Here is a 17,066-nt window from a genome sequence, read left to right as displayed (position 1 = left end):
ACACATGGCCTCAAGTTTTCAATGCACTCATTGTGTGGTCACTGGAGATGTGGGTTCAACCTCAAATTGCTATTGTTGGCAACACTATTGCAGGAATGCAAGAAACTGTTTACTTGGCACAACACTGACATACTGGAGTTAAAATCGAAGCGGTGAACGTCCTAAAGATCATCTTGTATTGACAGCTTAATTTTAGGAAGGAAGACTTCTCAGTAGGTCAGCCCCTCAGTAGGGGCTGAACTTTTAGGTCCCAATGGGAAGATACATGGAGATGGGAGAGCACATAGTGCGGCGCCACTGGTCAGTTTCCTGGCAGCATCCCGGCCTCAGGCCAATTTTCCAGAAACAGGGCTGTTGTGGGGGGGTGGTCTATCTTAGAGGACCTCTCGCCTGACTTCAGTTGTAGGCTGCCTCATGGAAAGAAACCTTTACAATGATGATCGGACTCATAGAATCCCTACAGTACAGAAGGGGGCCATTTGACCCATCGAGCCTGCACCCTATCCCCATAACCCCACTTATTTACCCTGCTAATTCCTCCGAAACTAGGATCAATTTAGCATGACCAATCAACCTAACCAGCACATCTTTGAACTGTGGGAGGAAACTGTTGAGGTGTTTTCTGTTTATAAAAGTTGGAGAGAGGTTGCTTCCATCTTGGGAGAGCAAGTACCTACAAACTGAAGCATTCTGCTATTTTTTCAGTGCTACAGGGCCTCCTATTGACCCTCTAATTTCAAGAGTCTCCCTGCGCCCATAACTAAACAGCAAGGATGCCTTTAACCATTAACTGACCAATTTGTGTAAAATCACAGCAGATGACTGTTCCCACATGTACGGGTTTCTGTTCCCCGTTTGAGCCTAATGGCAGGATCCTGAAGCCGACAGGAGAAATCCTGCCCGAGAAAGCAATCATCAAAGACATACCTGCAACACCCCTGAGAACTATAATGATTTTGTGGGATTGATAAGAAGTTGCTAAAGGAATTTATCTTGTGCTGCATCTGAGGACTGCCTCCTGAAATGGTGACACGAGGATTACATAAACATTTCCCAGGCAAACCCTTTTGCAGTTGAAATATAAACAGCAGGCAAAAAACTGCTTACTGCAATCAGGGATGAAAAACGCCGAACTTGGCAGCAGCTAATTCTATCAACTGAAATGACTCACAGCAGCAGAAAAGCTTGGAAGGCCACATGCATACTCAGCAATGACTCTACAAAATTTAACACAGAAGCAGGTTAAGTTGCCCACCAGCTTCCTCTAGATAGTAAAGAAAATACCACAGTGATACTGCAATATCTTGGAGAAAGGTGACCACCAATAGAGTAACTGAAGCCGATTTAGGAACAGGAATAACTACAGACAGAGAATGAGAAAGATGCAACTGATGACCTTGTCCCCAACTTCTAGGCTGCCTGGGAGAGCCCAGGATTCACACGCTGCGGCCTGATTGGCCGAACAGGTTGCATGGCCCTCTGTAACCTTGCCCCTTAAAGGGGCTTGCTACTACGTCCCACCACCTTTAAGTTCCTTTTTAACACATACCAACAAAAACTAAACTTTTTACGGTATAATAGCATAAATGAAATCTGTAGCACAGTCCATTATAAAGTCAGTCGGTCAGACGATTTCCTCCCCTTTTGGAGCAACGCAACTCAAGAGGAGACGCCTTAGGGGTAGATTCGTTTCGACTTTCAGAATTCGGACTTTCAACATGGGGAGGCGATGGTCTAGCAGTATTATCACTAGACTATTAAGCCAGAAACTCAGCAAATGTTCTGGGGACCCGGGTTCGAATCCAGCCACGGCAGATGGTGGAATTTGAATTCAATTAAAAAAAAAATCTGGAATTAAGAATCCACTGATGACCATGAAACCATTGTCGATTGTAAAAATCCATCTGGTTCACTAATGTCCTTTAGGGAAGGAAATTTGTTGTCCTTATCTGGTCTGGCCTACATGTAACTCCAGAGCCACAGCAACGTGGTTGACTCTCAACTGCCCACGGGCAACTAGGGATGGACAAAAAATGCTGGCCAGCCAGCGACGTCCATGTCCCACAAATGAATTTAAAAAAATTTGTGCAGATCACTTCTTTCGTTCCCACTGGAACACTACTTGACCCTTCCTCAGGCTGACTTGTTTCCATACTGCATTCAACCACAACAACATCACTGGCAGGCATACTCGGAATGGGCTGCCCCACTGGTTCTCTATGTGACTCCCTTTTCTCATGTAATCCAGATACTTTTTCAGTATTTTACCTTGAACTTCCACTTGTGATGATACTGTGCCTTTAAGAAATGTATTTATATCATGTTTCTTGTGAGGGGTATGTTTAACATTCAACTGTTTTACACGGTGCCAATTTGTCTGGGCATCAGGCAACTCACATGCTGAGAATGCAGGCAAATGATTGTCTTTAGTTAGGGATGTGTTTGTTTTAATATAAGTTAATGCAATTTTGCTTTTTCTAGCCCCAGGATACGTGTGCTTCAGCCCGACTGGCCAAGCAAGTCAAACCTCGTCCCTTAACAGTGTTCACTACTATAGATACGAAGACCAAGTATTGCACCCACTTGATTTTTGAGCATATGACGAGGGTTTATTAGACTGTTTAACATGTCCAAACTTGTAAATGGCATCAGGATTTTAAAAAAACAATAAAGCAGCTGACTTCAGTAGCATCCTACATGAGCAGAACATTTTTGATTTTAGGGTCTTAACATGGTTAACACTCTAAAATGCCAACAAATTCAGATCAATTTGTCAATTGTGTCATAAGTTACTGAATGGCCAGAGAACCAGCTCAGTGAGACATGTCAAACAGCAGATTATTCTAGAATAGACAGGTTTCTTTCCTGGAAAACCCTGTCTGAGCCAACTAATTAACCTTTCTCAGTAAACTGAACAAGGCCTAATAGCTGGTACTGTCTTTGATGATGTGTGAGGTGCTTGTGATACTTCATCACTGCATTCTTGTGGAATAGGTTTTCAACATGATGAAGGATGCTCATCTCTCAAAGCTCAGATAAACTTTATTAGTGAATTGATGTTTATTTGTGAAACTACACAGTAGAAGGCCGATGAAATAGATAAGGCCCCGGCAAGAATGCTCCTCAAATGCCAAACCACAACAAATGAATCGTAAAAGGAAAGAATTTAAAATATTAACTGGGATAATTATCAGTGAAAATGATGCAGAGAACACAAAACATTTCAAATAAATTCAGGAGAACTGTTTTAGCCAGTAATATAAAGTTTATTTCTTGGTGTTACAAGGTTCCTAACATTAATACTGCAATGAAGTTACTGTGAAAATCCCCTAATCGCCACACTCCAGTGCCTGTTCGGGTGCACTGGGGGAGAATTTAGCATGGCCAATGCACCTTACCAGCACATCTTTCGGACTGTTGGAGGAAACCGGAGCACCCGGAGGAAATCCACACAGCTATGGGGAGAACATGCAGACTCCTCACAGACAGTGACCCAAGCCAGTAATCAGACCCTGGTCCCTGGCGCTGGAAGGCAGCAGTGCTAACCACTGTGCCTCCGTGCCGCCCTCAAAAGATGCGACAGTTCAGGACTTATATTTAGAAAAGGTATCATTGGGGGAGCATTTTAATAGTGACCATATTTCAGTTAGATTTAGAGCAGTTATGGAAAAGGATAAAGGTAGACCAACAGTAAAATTTAAAATTGGGAAAGGCCAATTTTACTAAGCGGAGACATGGCAAAAGTAGACTGGAAACAGCTATTGAAGGTAAATCAACTTCAGAGCAGTGGAAAGCATTCAAGGAGGAGCCAAAGTGGGTTTAGAACAAACAACCTCCTGGATTTCAAAGAGCGCACAGTGTAGGATAATGCAAAACGAGAAAGTTTATATCAGATGCCAAAAGCTCCATTATGCAGAAAGCCTTGAGGAATATATAAAAAATACACATCGATGAAGTTAAAAAGGAAATTAGGAAAGAAATCCAGCAATAATTCAAATTAGATAACACTCACCAGTTTCTCTCTATCTTTTTGGACAGTCATGATGTGGACTGTTTTTGGACAGTCCTTCAGGTTCAGGAATGACTTGCTTCCACTTTGGCTCGATGGGCTAGGGAAATGTTTTACCTCCTCAGTGACTCTTGGAGGACACCCCGAATGCATTTCAGTGGAGGTAACTTTGTGATTTGCAGCCTTGATGTTGGGCATGTTGGCCAGGAGGAAGTCATGGCTGTTGCACCATGGAGGTTAGCCCAATACTCTTGCAATATTGACTGCTTATTCCGCAGCCTCAGGACATTTTAAAACATCCAATTTCACTGCTAGGCTGATGGCTTTTCTTCTTTCTTTGCAGTACCATCACTAACTGGATGTTTCTCACATATTCAAAAGTGATTTAAAAGTCTCACCCCAGTACAAAACACCAAAATTGAATAACCCTGGCCTTGGATGTCTCGTTTTTTGTTTAAAAAGATCAATGTTGCCTCAAAAACCACAGTACTAACAATGGCGCTGACCTGACAGGACCCAATGCTGAATGAAGAGAGCTGCGTGACGACATGTGAACCGCAATGATACAAAAAAATTATACCCAAAATTGGCATTTATAACAGGGAAGCAGGACCTAAATCAAATACCACTTCACAGCGAATCAACTTAAATCAATGCAAGTTAAAACGAAGACTCAACGTACTCGGACCCCTTTGCAATAAAGGCTAACATAACATTCACCTTCCTAACTGCTTGCTGCACCTGCCTGTTAACCTTTGTGTGATTCATATACAAGGAGCCCCCAAATCTCCGAATGCCAACATTTATTGATCCCTCATCTTTTTATAAATTTTGCTTTACATTCTTCCTAAGTGGATAATTTCACATTTTGCCACATTATACTCAATCTACCATGCTCTTTCCCAGTACTTAACTGGTTTGTATCGCTTTCCACTCTCTTTGTGTTCTCCTCTAAGCTGATCTTCCCACCTAGCTTTGGAAAGTGTAATTATAAAAAAAACACAAAATTCCACAATCAATCAGTTACTACCAGACCACCTGCTGATAATGCAAAGTTCATTGGGGAAAATGGTTTCATACATTTTATGTTGGATTATGATGGAAAACTCAGCAAAACAAGCCAAGTGATTCAGAAAATATTAGTAGCAGTAAATTAAATTTCATTTCTCCTCAGCTGTAATCTAACTGCTTTTAAGGGTATTTCAGTGAACTTTACATGCTTGTGTGACTGTCATATCTCCCTCATTTATGTTGCTCAATGACCAACTACTATTTTTAGGCTCTCTCCCCCATAAAAAGATGCAGATACAAAGACAATTAGAGCTGTCATGACTGAGATGGATAAGTTTTGTTAGGTGAGGGCATCCAGGAATATGGAGTTAAAGCAAGTAAGTGGAATTGTACAGGTCGGCAATAATCAAATTGAATGATGGAGTAGGCTTGATGCACTGAATGATCTATTCCTGTACCTAACATTGCGAATACACCCTTCTTTGGTCAGGATTTTGGCACACATTAAACGTGCAATATTTTGAGGAGTAATAGTTATCTAAAATGCACCAAGTTCAAAAGCATTCACGTCAACACAAAATGCTTTCAACTGTCTTCCTTCACACGAGGAGCCCTACAAAAACGCAAGCTGCTGTACAGCAAATCATCAAGTTCTATAGAGTATTTATTTGTATTTACTAATTTTGCATTCAGGCTAATGATGCATCCAAGTAATTTATTAATTATCTTAATAGTAGGCACAACGGATAAGCCTATTAGCATCAAATGCAGGGAGGGATCAGCCTACAATTGGATCGGAGTAACTTTATAACATTTTTCAAATATTAGCACTTGAGTCCGGGTTTGGTGCACTGCTTTGAGTTTACAAGTCTGTTTGAAAGCAAAGGTGCCAGAGCGGCACTCGAGTGCATTTTGGCAGCTCTACCACATGCCTATTCTCAATCATCAACAAAGTGGTACAAAGTGTCATTGGCAGTGCTATCAAGCGGCATTTACTCAGCAATAACTTGCTCACTGATGCTCAGTTTAGGTTCCGTCAGGGTCACTTAGCTCCTTACCTCATCACAGCCTTAGTTCAAACATAGACAAAGAGCTGAACTCAAGAGGTAAGGTATGAGTGACTGCCCATGACATCAAGGCAGCATTTGATCGAGAATGGCAAAAAGGAGCCCTAGCAAAACTGGAGTCAATAGTGATCAGGGGAAAAACTCTTCATGGCTTGGAGTCATGCCTAGCACAACAGAAGATGGTTGCAGTTCAATCAGATTAGTCCCAGACATCACTGCAGGAGTTCCTCAGGGTGGTGTACGAGGCCCAACCACCTTCAGCTATATCATCAATGGCCTTCCCTCCGTCATAAGGTCAGAAGTGGGGATGTTCACTGATGATTGCACAGTGTTCAGCACCATTTGCAACTCCTCAGATACTGAAGCAGTCTGTGTCCATATGCATCAAGATCTGAACAACATTCAGGCTTGGGCTGATAAGTGACAAGTAACATTCACACCACATAGGTGTCAGGCAACAACCATCCCAAACAAAAGGGAATACAATCATCGCCCCTTGACATTCAATAAACGTTAAAGTTAAAAGTTAAAGTTTATTTTATTCGCCACAAGTAGGCTTACATTAACACTGCAAAGAAGTTACAGTGAAAATCCGCTAGTCGCCACACTCTGGCGCCTTTTGAGTACATTGAGAGAGAATTTAGCATGGCCAATGCACCTAACCAGCACGTCTTTCAGACAGTGGGAGGAAACCGGAGCACCTGGAGGAAACACACGCAGACACAGGGAGAACGTGCAGACTCCACACAGACAGTGACTCAAGCCGGGAATCGAAGCCAGGCCCCTGGCACCGTGAGGCAGCAGTGCTAACCACTGTGCCATCATGCCGCCCCAATAGCATTACTATTGGTGAATCTCCCGCTATCAATATCCTTGGGGTTATCATTGGCCAGAGACTGAATTGGACAATGGGCGGCACAGTGGTTAGCACTGCTGCCTCACAGAGCCAGTCCCGGGTTCAATTCCAGTCTCGGGAACCATCTGTGTGGGGTTGCACATTCTCCCCATGACTGCGTGGGTTTCCTCTATGTGCTCCAGTTTCCTCCCACATGCCAAAGATGTGCAGGTTAGGTCGACTGGTCATGCTAAATTGCCTCTTAGTATCAGGGGATTAGCAGGGTAAATACATGGTGTTACAGGGATGGGGCCTGGGTGGGATTGTTGTCAGTGCAGGCTCGATGGGCCAAATGGCCTCTTTCTGCACTGTAGGCATTCTATTATAAATGGCTATAAAAGCAGGTCGGAGGCTGGGAAATCTGCAGAGACTAACTTGTCCCCTGACTCCCCAAAGCTTGTCCATCACCTATAAGGCTCAAGTCAAGAATGCAATGGAACACTCTCTACTTGCCTGGATGAGTGCAGCTCCAACAACATTCAAGAAGCTCAACACAATCCAGACTAAATCAGCCCAGTTGATTGGCACCCCATTTACTATCTTCAACATCCACTCCCTCCACCATCAGCAAATACTGGGGGCAATGTGCACCATCGACAAGATGCACTACATCAACTCAACCAAGGCTCCTTCAAAAGCACATTCCAAACCCACAACCTTTACCACCTAGAAGAACAAGGGCAGCAGATGCATGGGAACACCACCACCCACAAGTTGTTCCCCAAGCCACACACCATCCTGACTTGGAAGTTTATCACCATTTCTTCACTATTGCAAGGTCAAAATCCTGGGACTCCCTTCGTAACAGCACAATGGGTGTATCTAGACCATACAGACTGCAATAGTTCAAGAAGGCTGCTCACCATCACCTTCTCAAGGGTGATTAGGGATGGGCAATAAATGCTGGTCCAATCAGTGAGGCCCACATTCCATGAAAATCATTTTTAAAAAGCTTGCGGGGGTTGTGAGAGGGAACTCCCCCTTCAAATCCTTCATGCACATCAGAAGTCTCTACACCACCGCACTCTGCCCTCGAAGTGGTTGCATTAGGGAAGATACCATCGCACACCTCCTTCTGGAATGTGCTTTTGCAAAGAAAGCAATACAATGGTCTTTGTGAAGATTGATTCAGAGTAACTCAATGATGCAGGACTTTGTGCTCTATTTGCTGTGCCCAGGAACACACACCCAAGACAAATATAAGCTGGTGCTGGAGGATCATCAGCTCAGCAATAGACGTTCTTTGGTCTGCCCAAGACTTGTTGGTCTACCAGTGAAAAGAGATGTCCACGACCCAGTGTTTCGGATTGCTACATTCCCAGGTCCAGGACAATGTGCTGAAGGTTAGGGCAGCCACCACAACGGTCAAAATGGAGAAAGGTCACCATCCAAGGCCTTTAAGCCATAGTGCACGGAGGGACTAGAAACTGTTTAAAAGCCCTCGGGCTGTATTTATTTTTATTCATTCGTGGGATACGGGCATCACTGTCTGGCCAGCATTTATTGCCCATCCCTAGTTGCCCATGAGAAGGTGCTGGTGAGTTGCCTTCTTGAATCGCTGCAGTCCATGTTCTGTGGGTTGACCCACAATGCCAATAGGGAGGGTATTCCAGGATTTTGACCCAGTGACTGAGAAGAAACGGCAATATATTTCCAAGTCAGGATGGTGAGTGGCTTGGAGGGGAACTTACAGGTGATGGTGTTCCCATTTTTCTGCTGTCCTTGTCCTTCTAGACGGAAGTGGTCGTGGGTTTGGAAGGTGCTGTCTAAGGATCTTTGGTGAATTGCTGCAGTGCACCATGAAGATAGTACACACTGCTGCTACTGAGCATCGGTGGTGGAGGGATTGAATGTTTGTAGATGTGGTGCCAATCAAGCGGGCTGCTTTGTCCTGGATGGTGTCAAGCTTATGCCAGACATTGAATGTATATATTAAATATCACACATCGCAACTACATTGAGATACTTCAGAATGCAATATGCTCTATGAAGAAATGGTGAATCATCATTGCACATTCCGTCGTGACCATTTTGAAATGTTCTTTTAGATATTTTATGAATAATGTACATTTTAAAAAAGATCCTAGCAAACTCATGGATTGAACCGTACTTAATTACCTTGTACAAATGTTCTGTTCCAATAGATCTTTCCTACTTGATTCCCACAGAGAAATACCAAGTTGGATAAAATGAGCAGAGTTGTGGCAACACTTGCTAAGGCAGCATGAGCCCGACGCTGCATTCTGGCTGACAAGCATTTTTCCTGGAAGAGAGCAAAAGTAGACACTATTTGTTAGGTTAAAAATCAGGGTTTATATTTAAATCTATTTAATCCTTATGTTCCCTCTTCATTTTCCCTAAGCCTCTTATCATGAACTTGGGTTATCACATAACTGCACACTTCCGACTGTCTTGGCTAACACTGTATCATAACCAGCTTAAGGAATATAGAATGCATGGTGGTTCCGCTAAAACGTTCCATCCCTGCTGTCAGCTTGGCCTCTTAAATCAAGGTCAATAATTTATTATGACGAGGCTGAAATACAAAGCTCCAGCACCCTACATCACACACTAGTAAGATATTTATATTCAACCAATATTCGACAGGAATTTGTTTTAATTTGGTCAGAAACCAAATGAATACTTAATTATCTGAAGTATTTAATTATGAAAACCAGTCATAATAAAGGAATTTTTCAGATATTAGTCAAATTAAAATTTCCAACCATTGTTTGCAATTAATAATATAATTGTTTATGATATATAATATATATATATATGCTATATATATGTGTGTTTTTTATATATATATATGTATGTGTGTGTTTTTATATATATATATTTATATACATGTTATATGTATTGTATATAAATGTTGTACATGTAAGTATCAACAGGCGATATGTCTGTACCTGGTGGGAGCTACACATATTGCAGCCACATCTCAAATCAGCACAATGAATAAAACGAGCAGAGTCAAAGCAAAATAAAATGGATGCTAGAAATCTGAAATAAAAACAGAAAATTCTGGAAAACTCAGCAGGTCTGGCAGCATCTGTGGAGAGAGAAACTGAGCTAACGTTTTGAGTCTGTATGACTCATTTTGCAGAGACGAGGCTCGGAAGAAGAGTCATATGGACGCGAAACATTGGACAGAATTTTCCCAGAAAAATGGCAAAGTATCATTTTCAGCATGATTCCCACCAGCCCTGACAGCACAATCTATCCCGCAATTTTCAGCAACTTAAAAGAAAAAATTGTTCTCCACGTGAAAAAATGCTGTGCCTGAGGCACAAAGCGTCTGATTCACCCGCCCTGGTGGTCATCTGAGCACTTAAATCAAGGGGGCGCTGCATTTAAACTGCTTCACAGCACTTGCTCTCATTTAAGCCAGGAGGATGGCAGTGAGGAAGCCTGTTCCTCGATTCACGGAGGGGGCCCTCACCCATATGCTGGATGCCATGGAGGAAAGATGGATAACAATATACCCTTGTGATGGCAGGTGCCAGCAAGATAACGAATTCTGCCTGGGAGATGGTCTCAGCACTGGTCAGTGCCAGCAGCCTGCACAAGAGGAAGGGGGTGTAATGCCACAAGAAGATAAATGACCTACTCCGTTCTGCCAGTGTAAGTGCCTCTCCTCTCTGCACCCTACCTTGCTGTCACCCCTCAAAATGTCACCTTGATCCCACATGCTGCCACTTCGCAGGCCACACCACCCAACCTCCCACAAGCTTCCTCACACCCCCGGCACTCATCCAGAATCCCCCCCTGCTTACGCGCAGTGCCCACACGCACGCCAGGTATCATCAATATCTGACCGCCAGGTGTCCAGCCCACATCACCCGCATTTGTGTTCCTGCAGAAGAAGCTTGCCCACAACCGCCGCAAGTGAGAGAAGATGGGCGGTGGAATGACTGAGCTGAAGAGTCTGATTCTTTTCAAGGAAAGAGTGCTGGAGCTTGCAGGGAAGAAGCAGGAGCGGGTCTGTGCTGAGAGCGAGGTGGGCCTGAGAGAGAAAGGCAAAGCGACACTGCACATTCATCCAGATGACCAGATGATCTCAAGTGAGTTCTGTGTATTCCAAACCCATGACCTGGCCACGTACTAATGACAAGTCCCTTGCCTTGCAGCAGCATCACTTGAACAGCCTGGCCCGTCCACCTGCGGGATCCCACTGCCCACCCTCGACATGACCTCGGAGCAAATGTTGGAGGAGGACACCAAAGAAGCATCATGGCTATCCCCAAAAACTTCCAGCAGCGCAGAGCCAAACACCTGAGTGAGCTTAGCAGGTAGGCTTCTGGGTCACTGTATAGTGAGCACCACACAACTTCTGATGCACATCAGGTGGAGACAGGAATGTCCCAGGGATTGGATAATAGAAGGTCTGCTGTGCCCTCAGGATTCAGCTGTGCCCCAGCCAGGTGCCGTGCCCCTGGACATATTCGTTCCTCAGCTGCTTGAAATACAAAGGCAGAACCGTGAATACCAAGAGAGGGTGTCAGCAACACCCCTGCGACTACAAGTCCGAATGGAGGATTCCCACAGCCTTCTGTCACAGGAAATGGTGCCAGCAATGCATGGCACCCAGGCCGACACCGCAAGGGTGGTGTCCGCACTGGAAAGCCTGGGGCAAGGGGCCAGATCTATGATGGGAGAACTCCGAAGTGTGCCTCAGTTCCCAAGGACCATAACTGAGGGCTTTAACCAAATGGTTCAGACAATGGTTGGCCTCCAGGACAGGCAGTGCCAGATGACATTGAGGCTTCTGGAGCTCACTCCAGCTGCCTCCTCATCCCATGGAGTAACCAGGAGCACGCAGAGGGAGGAGCACAGCCCAGAGCCTTCCACGCAGGAGATCCTAGGAGTGAGAGCTAATCTGAATCTCCAGTTCTGGAGACTGGCGCAACTCAGGTACAAAGGGCAGAACAGGATGACACTACAACACCAGTGCCACCCAATAGTAGGCCAGGGCCCTCTAGGTCTCAGCCTTCCAGAGGACATCTCGGACAACAGGGAATGGTAGGGAACAGGCCATCTCCACCTCTGATGTGTGTCTTGGGAACACACTTGGATGTAGTAGGTGGGTATGCAAGTCTATGGAATTGTAGGGGCACTACTTGGGCATGGGTGAAGTTAGGCACTAGTTGTTGGAGAACATTGTTACTTATCACAGTTGAATATGTCACTGCATTAAATATTATTATTGCTCACCACGTTAATGCCTCAGAATCTTTAACCCTCCTCCCAATGGCCTGGTGCTTCTCCCCATCAGGACACAGCTGTTCTCACTGGGCCTCTTAGTACAAATGTTTAATTGCAGTGTTGGACTCAGGCATGATTCAGTGAACCTCAGACCCTCGCCCCTAATTCCTCTCTAGAGCAAAGGGACAAAGGAATGAAGTGCGGAACTTTACTCAGACATGAACCAGGGTGTCAAAGTGCTGGCAGCGGACAGACAGGTGTCAGACATAAACAGTAGCTGAGAAGCATCACAGACCATTCCACAGTACAAGTCACCATCACCCTCCTGCATTGACTGGGCAGCAACCCCTGGGGGTAGGTGCTCACACTGCTGGACAACAAGCTAGTCATTCTCCATAAAGCAGGTGGTGATGTGAGTGTCTCTAGCCCTTCTGACCAAGTGCACCCTCGCCCTGCCTGTCCACGATCCTCTGGATCCTCAGCAGGCTCTTCCTCAACTTCTTCCTGCAACTTCTGCAAGGTTGTGGAGGGCACAGCAGACCATAACAATGCAGGAGACCCTCTAGGGGCTACATCGTAAGGCCCACCAGACCTGGCAAGGTAGCAGAACCACATCTTCAACAGGCCAATGGCATCACTCAATGACAGCTCATACTGTGTGGCTCATTGTACCTAGCCTCTGCTGTGGTCTGTGGCTTCTATACTGGTGTCATTAGCCACAACCTGAGGGGATAGCTCTTTTCTTCAAGGAGCCATCCGGGTGGCACGGTAGCACAGTGATTAGCACTGCTGCTTCACAGCGCAGGGACCGGGGTTCAATTCCTGGCTTGGGTCACTGTCTCTGTGGAGTTTGTACATTCTCCCCGTGTCTGTGTGCGTTTCCTCCGGGTGCTCCAGTTTCCCCCCACATTCTGAAAGATGTGCTGGTTAGGTGCATTGATCTGAACAGGCGCCGGACTGTGGCGACTAGGGGAATTTCACAATAACTTCATTGCAGTGTTAATGTAAGCCTTACTTGTGACTAATAAATAAACTTTAGCCATCCCTGTAGTCTGGGTGCTCCTCAAAGATTCCAGGGATCTACAACTGGCTGAGGAAGTAGCTGTCATTTACACTCTCTGGAAACGGACACGCATTTGCACGAAACGCATCTGGTGGTCACACATCAGCTGTACATTGAGGGAATGGAACCCCTCCCGGTTGGTGAAGGGGACTGCCTGGTGCCACGGGGCATGGAGAGCAACGCGAACGCAGTTTATCGCTTCTTGCACCTGTGGCAGACCAGCTATGGGCCCTCTTGTCCTGCCGGGCCTGGTCCAGGTCAAAATAAGTTTCTGGTCAATGTTAACCCCCAGGATGTTGATAACGGGGGATTCAGTAATGGTAATGCTGTTGAATGTCATGGGGAAATGGTTAGATTTTCCCTTGTTGTAGGTAGTCATTACCTGGCACTTATGCAGTGCGAATGTTACCTGTCACTATTAGAGCTAACATAAATGGGGTACTGCCCTCAAAACGGCTCAGGCCTCTCATCAGGGACTTTGGGTGGGTGGCGCAATTGCGTCGTCCATCCACAGTATTCCCAAACTTAAAATTCACCACGTGATCAATGTGCCATAAACTAATCAAAGGATACTTGAGGTTTAAAGTGTTCACCTGTGTGCATGTGTCCTTTTAGTTTCTATTTTAGATAATCATTCAGCCCATTCTTTATTGATTTATCTGATTCCTTCATCTTTGAATTCTCCTACTCTCCTCAACGTATTTATTTCCATGTTTGACAGATCCATTTCTCCTCTTTAATTATTTGCTGACAGCCATTCCTTGTAATTTCCTCATATATTCTCAACCAAAGCCTTTCCTATTCAATTATTATTTAGTTCTTTGCAACCAAACCCTTTCCTATCCAGCCCAGCCCTCACATTTTGTTCTTTGCTTTGATTTTCCAGCTGCAGTCCTTTATATTTATTATTTTTTATATTTCCTTCAGACCTTAGTCACTGGTGTATAGTTAAGAAAACGGTCTGTACAAGTCTGTGAGCAGTACCACAACAAGCTGCCTCATCCAAAACGCACCTTACTTATTATTTAATGCTCTTGCCATTAAACAACAGCTTATTCTCCAACTCATCCTGAGCACTGTCCCAGGAAAATCGCTAATATTTATAAAACAGACATATATAGATGAAACTTGGGCCTGGAATTTTTGGTTCCACCATTGCGGGTGGAACGGAATATTTGGCGACACAGCCACATGTCCACTGACTTATGGTGGGAATGTCTGGTCCCTCCAGACAAGAAAAACCGGCCACGGGCATAGGGCAGTAATACCAGTCAATCTTATTCTTCATTTGTTATCCTGGCATTATTTACAGAACAGTACTTGACACCACATTAGTGAATAATTTCCATAATTGAGCAGAATTGATCCAAATCTAGAAGGTGTTATTGTGAGGTACACTATAAATGTTTATCAAAAGTATTAATTTCACCAATCATATTTTTAATATTACATATGAATAAGGAGCAGTAGTAGGCCATTCTGTGCCTTGAGCCCACTCCGCCATTTAATAAGATCATGGCATTATCATTACTCCCAATGACCTATCACCCCTTACTTATCAATAATCTATCCAACTCTGCCTTAAAAATATTCAAAGGCTCTGCTTCCACTGCGTTTTCATAAAGAGAGTTCCAAAGATTAACAACCCTCAGGAGAATTTCTTTTTGCCTCATCTCTGTTTAAATGGGCAACAGTGACCTCCCCTAGTTCCAGATTCTCCCACAAGAGGAAACATCCTCTCCCCATCCACCCTGTCAAGACCCGTCAGGATCTTTTATGTTTCAATCAAGTTGCCTCCTACTCTTCTAAACTCCACTGGATACAAGCCTAGCCTGTCCAACCTTTCCTCATAAGACCCTTGCCCGGTATTACAAAAACAGAAAATGCTGGAAAATCTCAGCAGGTCTGACAGCATCAGTAGAAAGACAATAGAGCCAACGTTTCGAGTCAGGATGACCTGAAATCTCCTGCTGAGATTTTCCAGCATTTTCTGTTTTTGTGTCAGATTCCAGCATCCACAGTATTTTGCCTTTATCTTTCCAGGCATTAGTCTGGTAAATCTTCTCTGAACTGCTTCCAAAGTATTTTCATCCTTCCTTAAATAATGTGACCAATACTGTACAGTACTCCAGACGTGGTCTCACTTGTGCTCTGTATAACTGAAGCATGACTTCCCTATTTTGTAATCAATTCCCCTCGCAACAAGTGTTGACATTCTATCAGCTTTCTTAATTACTTGCTGTACCTTTTTCAATTCATTCACAGATCCTTCTGCATCTCAGAGCTCTGCCATCTCTCAGCATTTAGATAATATGCTTATTTTTTTATTCTTCCTGCCAAAATGGACAATTTCACATTTTCCCACATTATATTCCATTTGTCAGATCTTTGCCCACCCTCTTAACCCAGCTATTTATTTTTGCAGCCTCCAAATATCTTCTTCGCAACTTAGTTTCCTATCTATCTTCGTGACATCAGCAAATTTGGAACCATACCCTCAATCCCTTTGTCCACGTCACTTATATAAATTGTAAACAGTTCAGGTCCCAGCACTGATCCTTGTGACACACCACTTGCTACATTCCACCAACCTGAAAATGATCCATTTATGCCAATTCTCTGCTTCCTGCTAGCCATATTTTGCAAAATGGTTTTGCCTTTTTAAACTTATTTCTGTGGCACAAATAGGATGATAATTTGCAATTAATACAATCAATTTCCATAAACTTCCATGTTGCAACAATGCACTGCCAATGGCCATGTTGTATACACAGCCAGTGGTACATTTTTACTGAGTGCTGATCTGGAACCTTTAGATCCACATTTGTTCTGGCATTTTATATCGATTTATGGGTGCCTAAATATTCATATCTGTTTCAGCCACTAAATACTAACATGATTCATGACAGAATGTATAAAGTTAAATCATAATGTACTTGAAAATTCTACTTGCCAAGCACAAACAGTTGAGTTGCTTTTTCAGCTTTTAGGAGCTGTAAACCAATCCTTTTATTTATTGCCCCTCAGCACCCCCCCTGGTCTGCCCTCCCCCACTGTCTGTAGTTCTCCAGGCAAATATTAAGAAGTAACATTTATAAAGCTTCATTTAGTGCTCATATCATTATATAACAGTCTATTCTCTGACTCATCATGAACGTTGTCACAGGAAAACCAGCAAGACCTATAAAATAGTGTAAACATGAGCTCAGGGCAGATATATCCTCCAATCTTCATTTTTCTTTATCGTAGAAATCATAGAAACCCTGCAGTGCAGAAGCTGGCCATTCGGCCCATCAGGTCTGCACAACGGTGCATCCCACCTAGACCCAATCCCTGTAACACCACGTATTTATCCCGTCAATCCCCCTAATCTACACATCTTGGGACATTAAGGGGCAACTTTAGCCTGGCCATTCAAGCTAACCCGTATGTCTTTGGACTGTGGGAGGAAACTGGAGCACCCGGAGGAAACCCACGCAAACAAGGGGAGAATGTGCAAACACGTTCATTGGATATTCATTGGCATTATCATTGGCTTATTTATAGAGCAGTAATGTATAGTTAAAGCTAGTTTTGTGAATTGGCCATTACAGACATTATATATTTTTTTAAATCACCAAAACTTCCAAGCTCCCCAACCTCAAATGCGGGGTGTACCCCAAAGATGCGCTGTGGAATCCCTCTCGGAGGTTCCCAGGTAAACATTTGCATGGCCATTGCCCAGAAGTGCGGACTTCCTCTGGACAATTGCTCTGCACTGGGAACCATCCAAAAATGTGATTTGAATCGCAAACTTAGTATGGTTCTGTCAGG

The 17,066-nt window shown here is 44.0% G+C and overlaps 1 protein-coding gene across 1 annotated transcript in view; it reads right to left on the bottom strand.

Moving 5' to 3' along the window:
* The window catches only part of hhat (hedgehog acyltransferase), a 211,320-nt gene that overhangs the window by 93,617 nt on the left and 100,637 nt on the right, over positions 1-17,066 (bottom strand). The window contains exon 11 of the mRNA XM_078229731.1: positions 9,101-9,245. Coding sequence (XP_078085857.1) covers positions 9,101-9,245 — 145 coding nt within the window. The remainder of the gene's footprint in view (positions 1-9,100; positions 9,246-17,066) is intronic.

Source organism: Mustelus asterias, chromosome 15 (genome assembly GCF_964213995.1).
Source record: "Mustelus asterias chromosome 15, sMusAst1.hap1.1, whole genome shotgun sequence".
NCBI classification, from domain to species: domain Eukaryota; kingdom Metazoa; phylum Chordata; class Chondrichthyes; order Carcharhiniformes; family Triakidae; genus Mustelus; species Mustelus asterias.
Note: the sequence above shows the minus strand (reverse complement) of the source record. Positions and strands in the feature narration are given on the sequence as shown.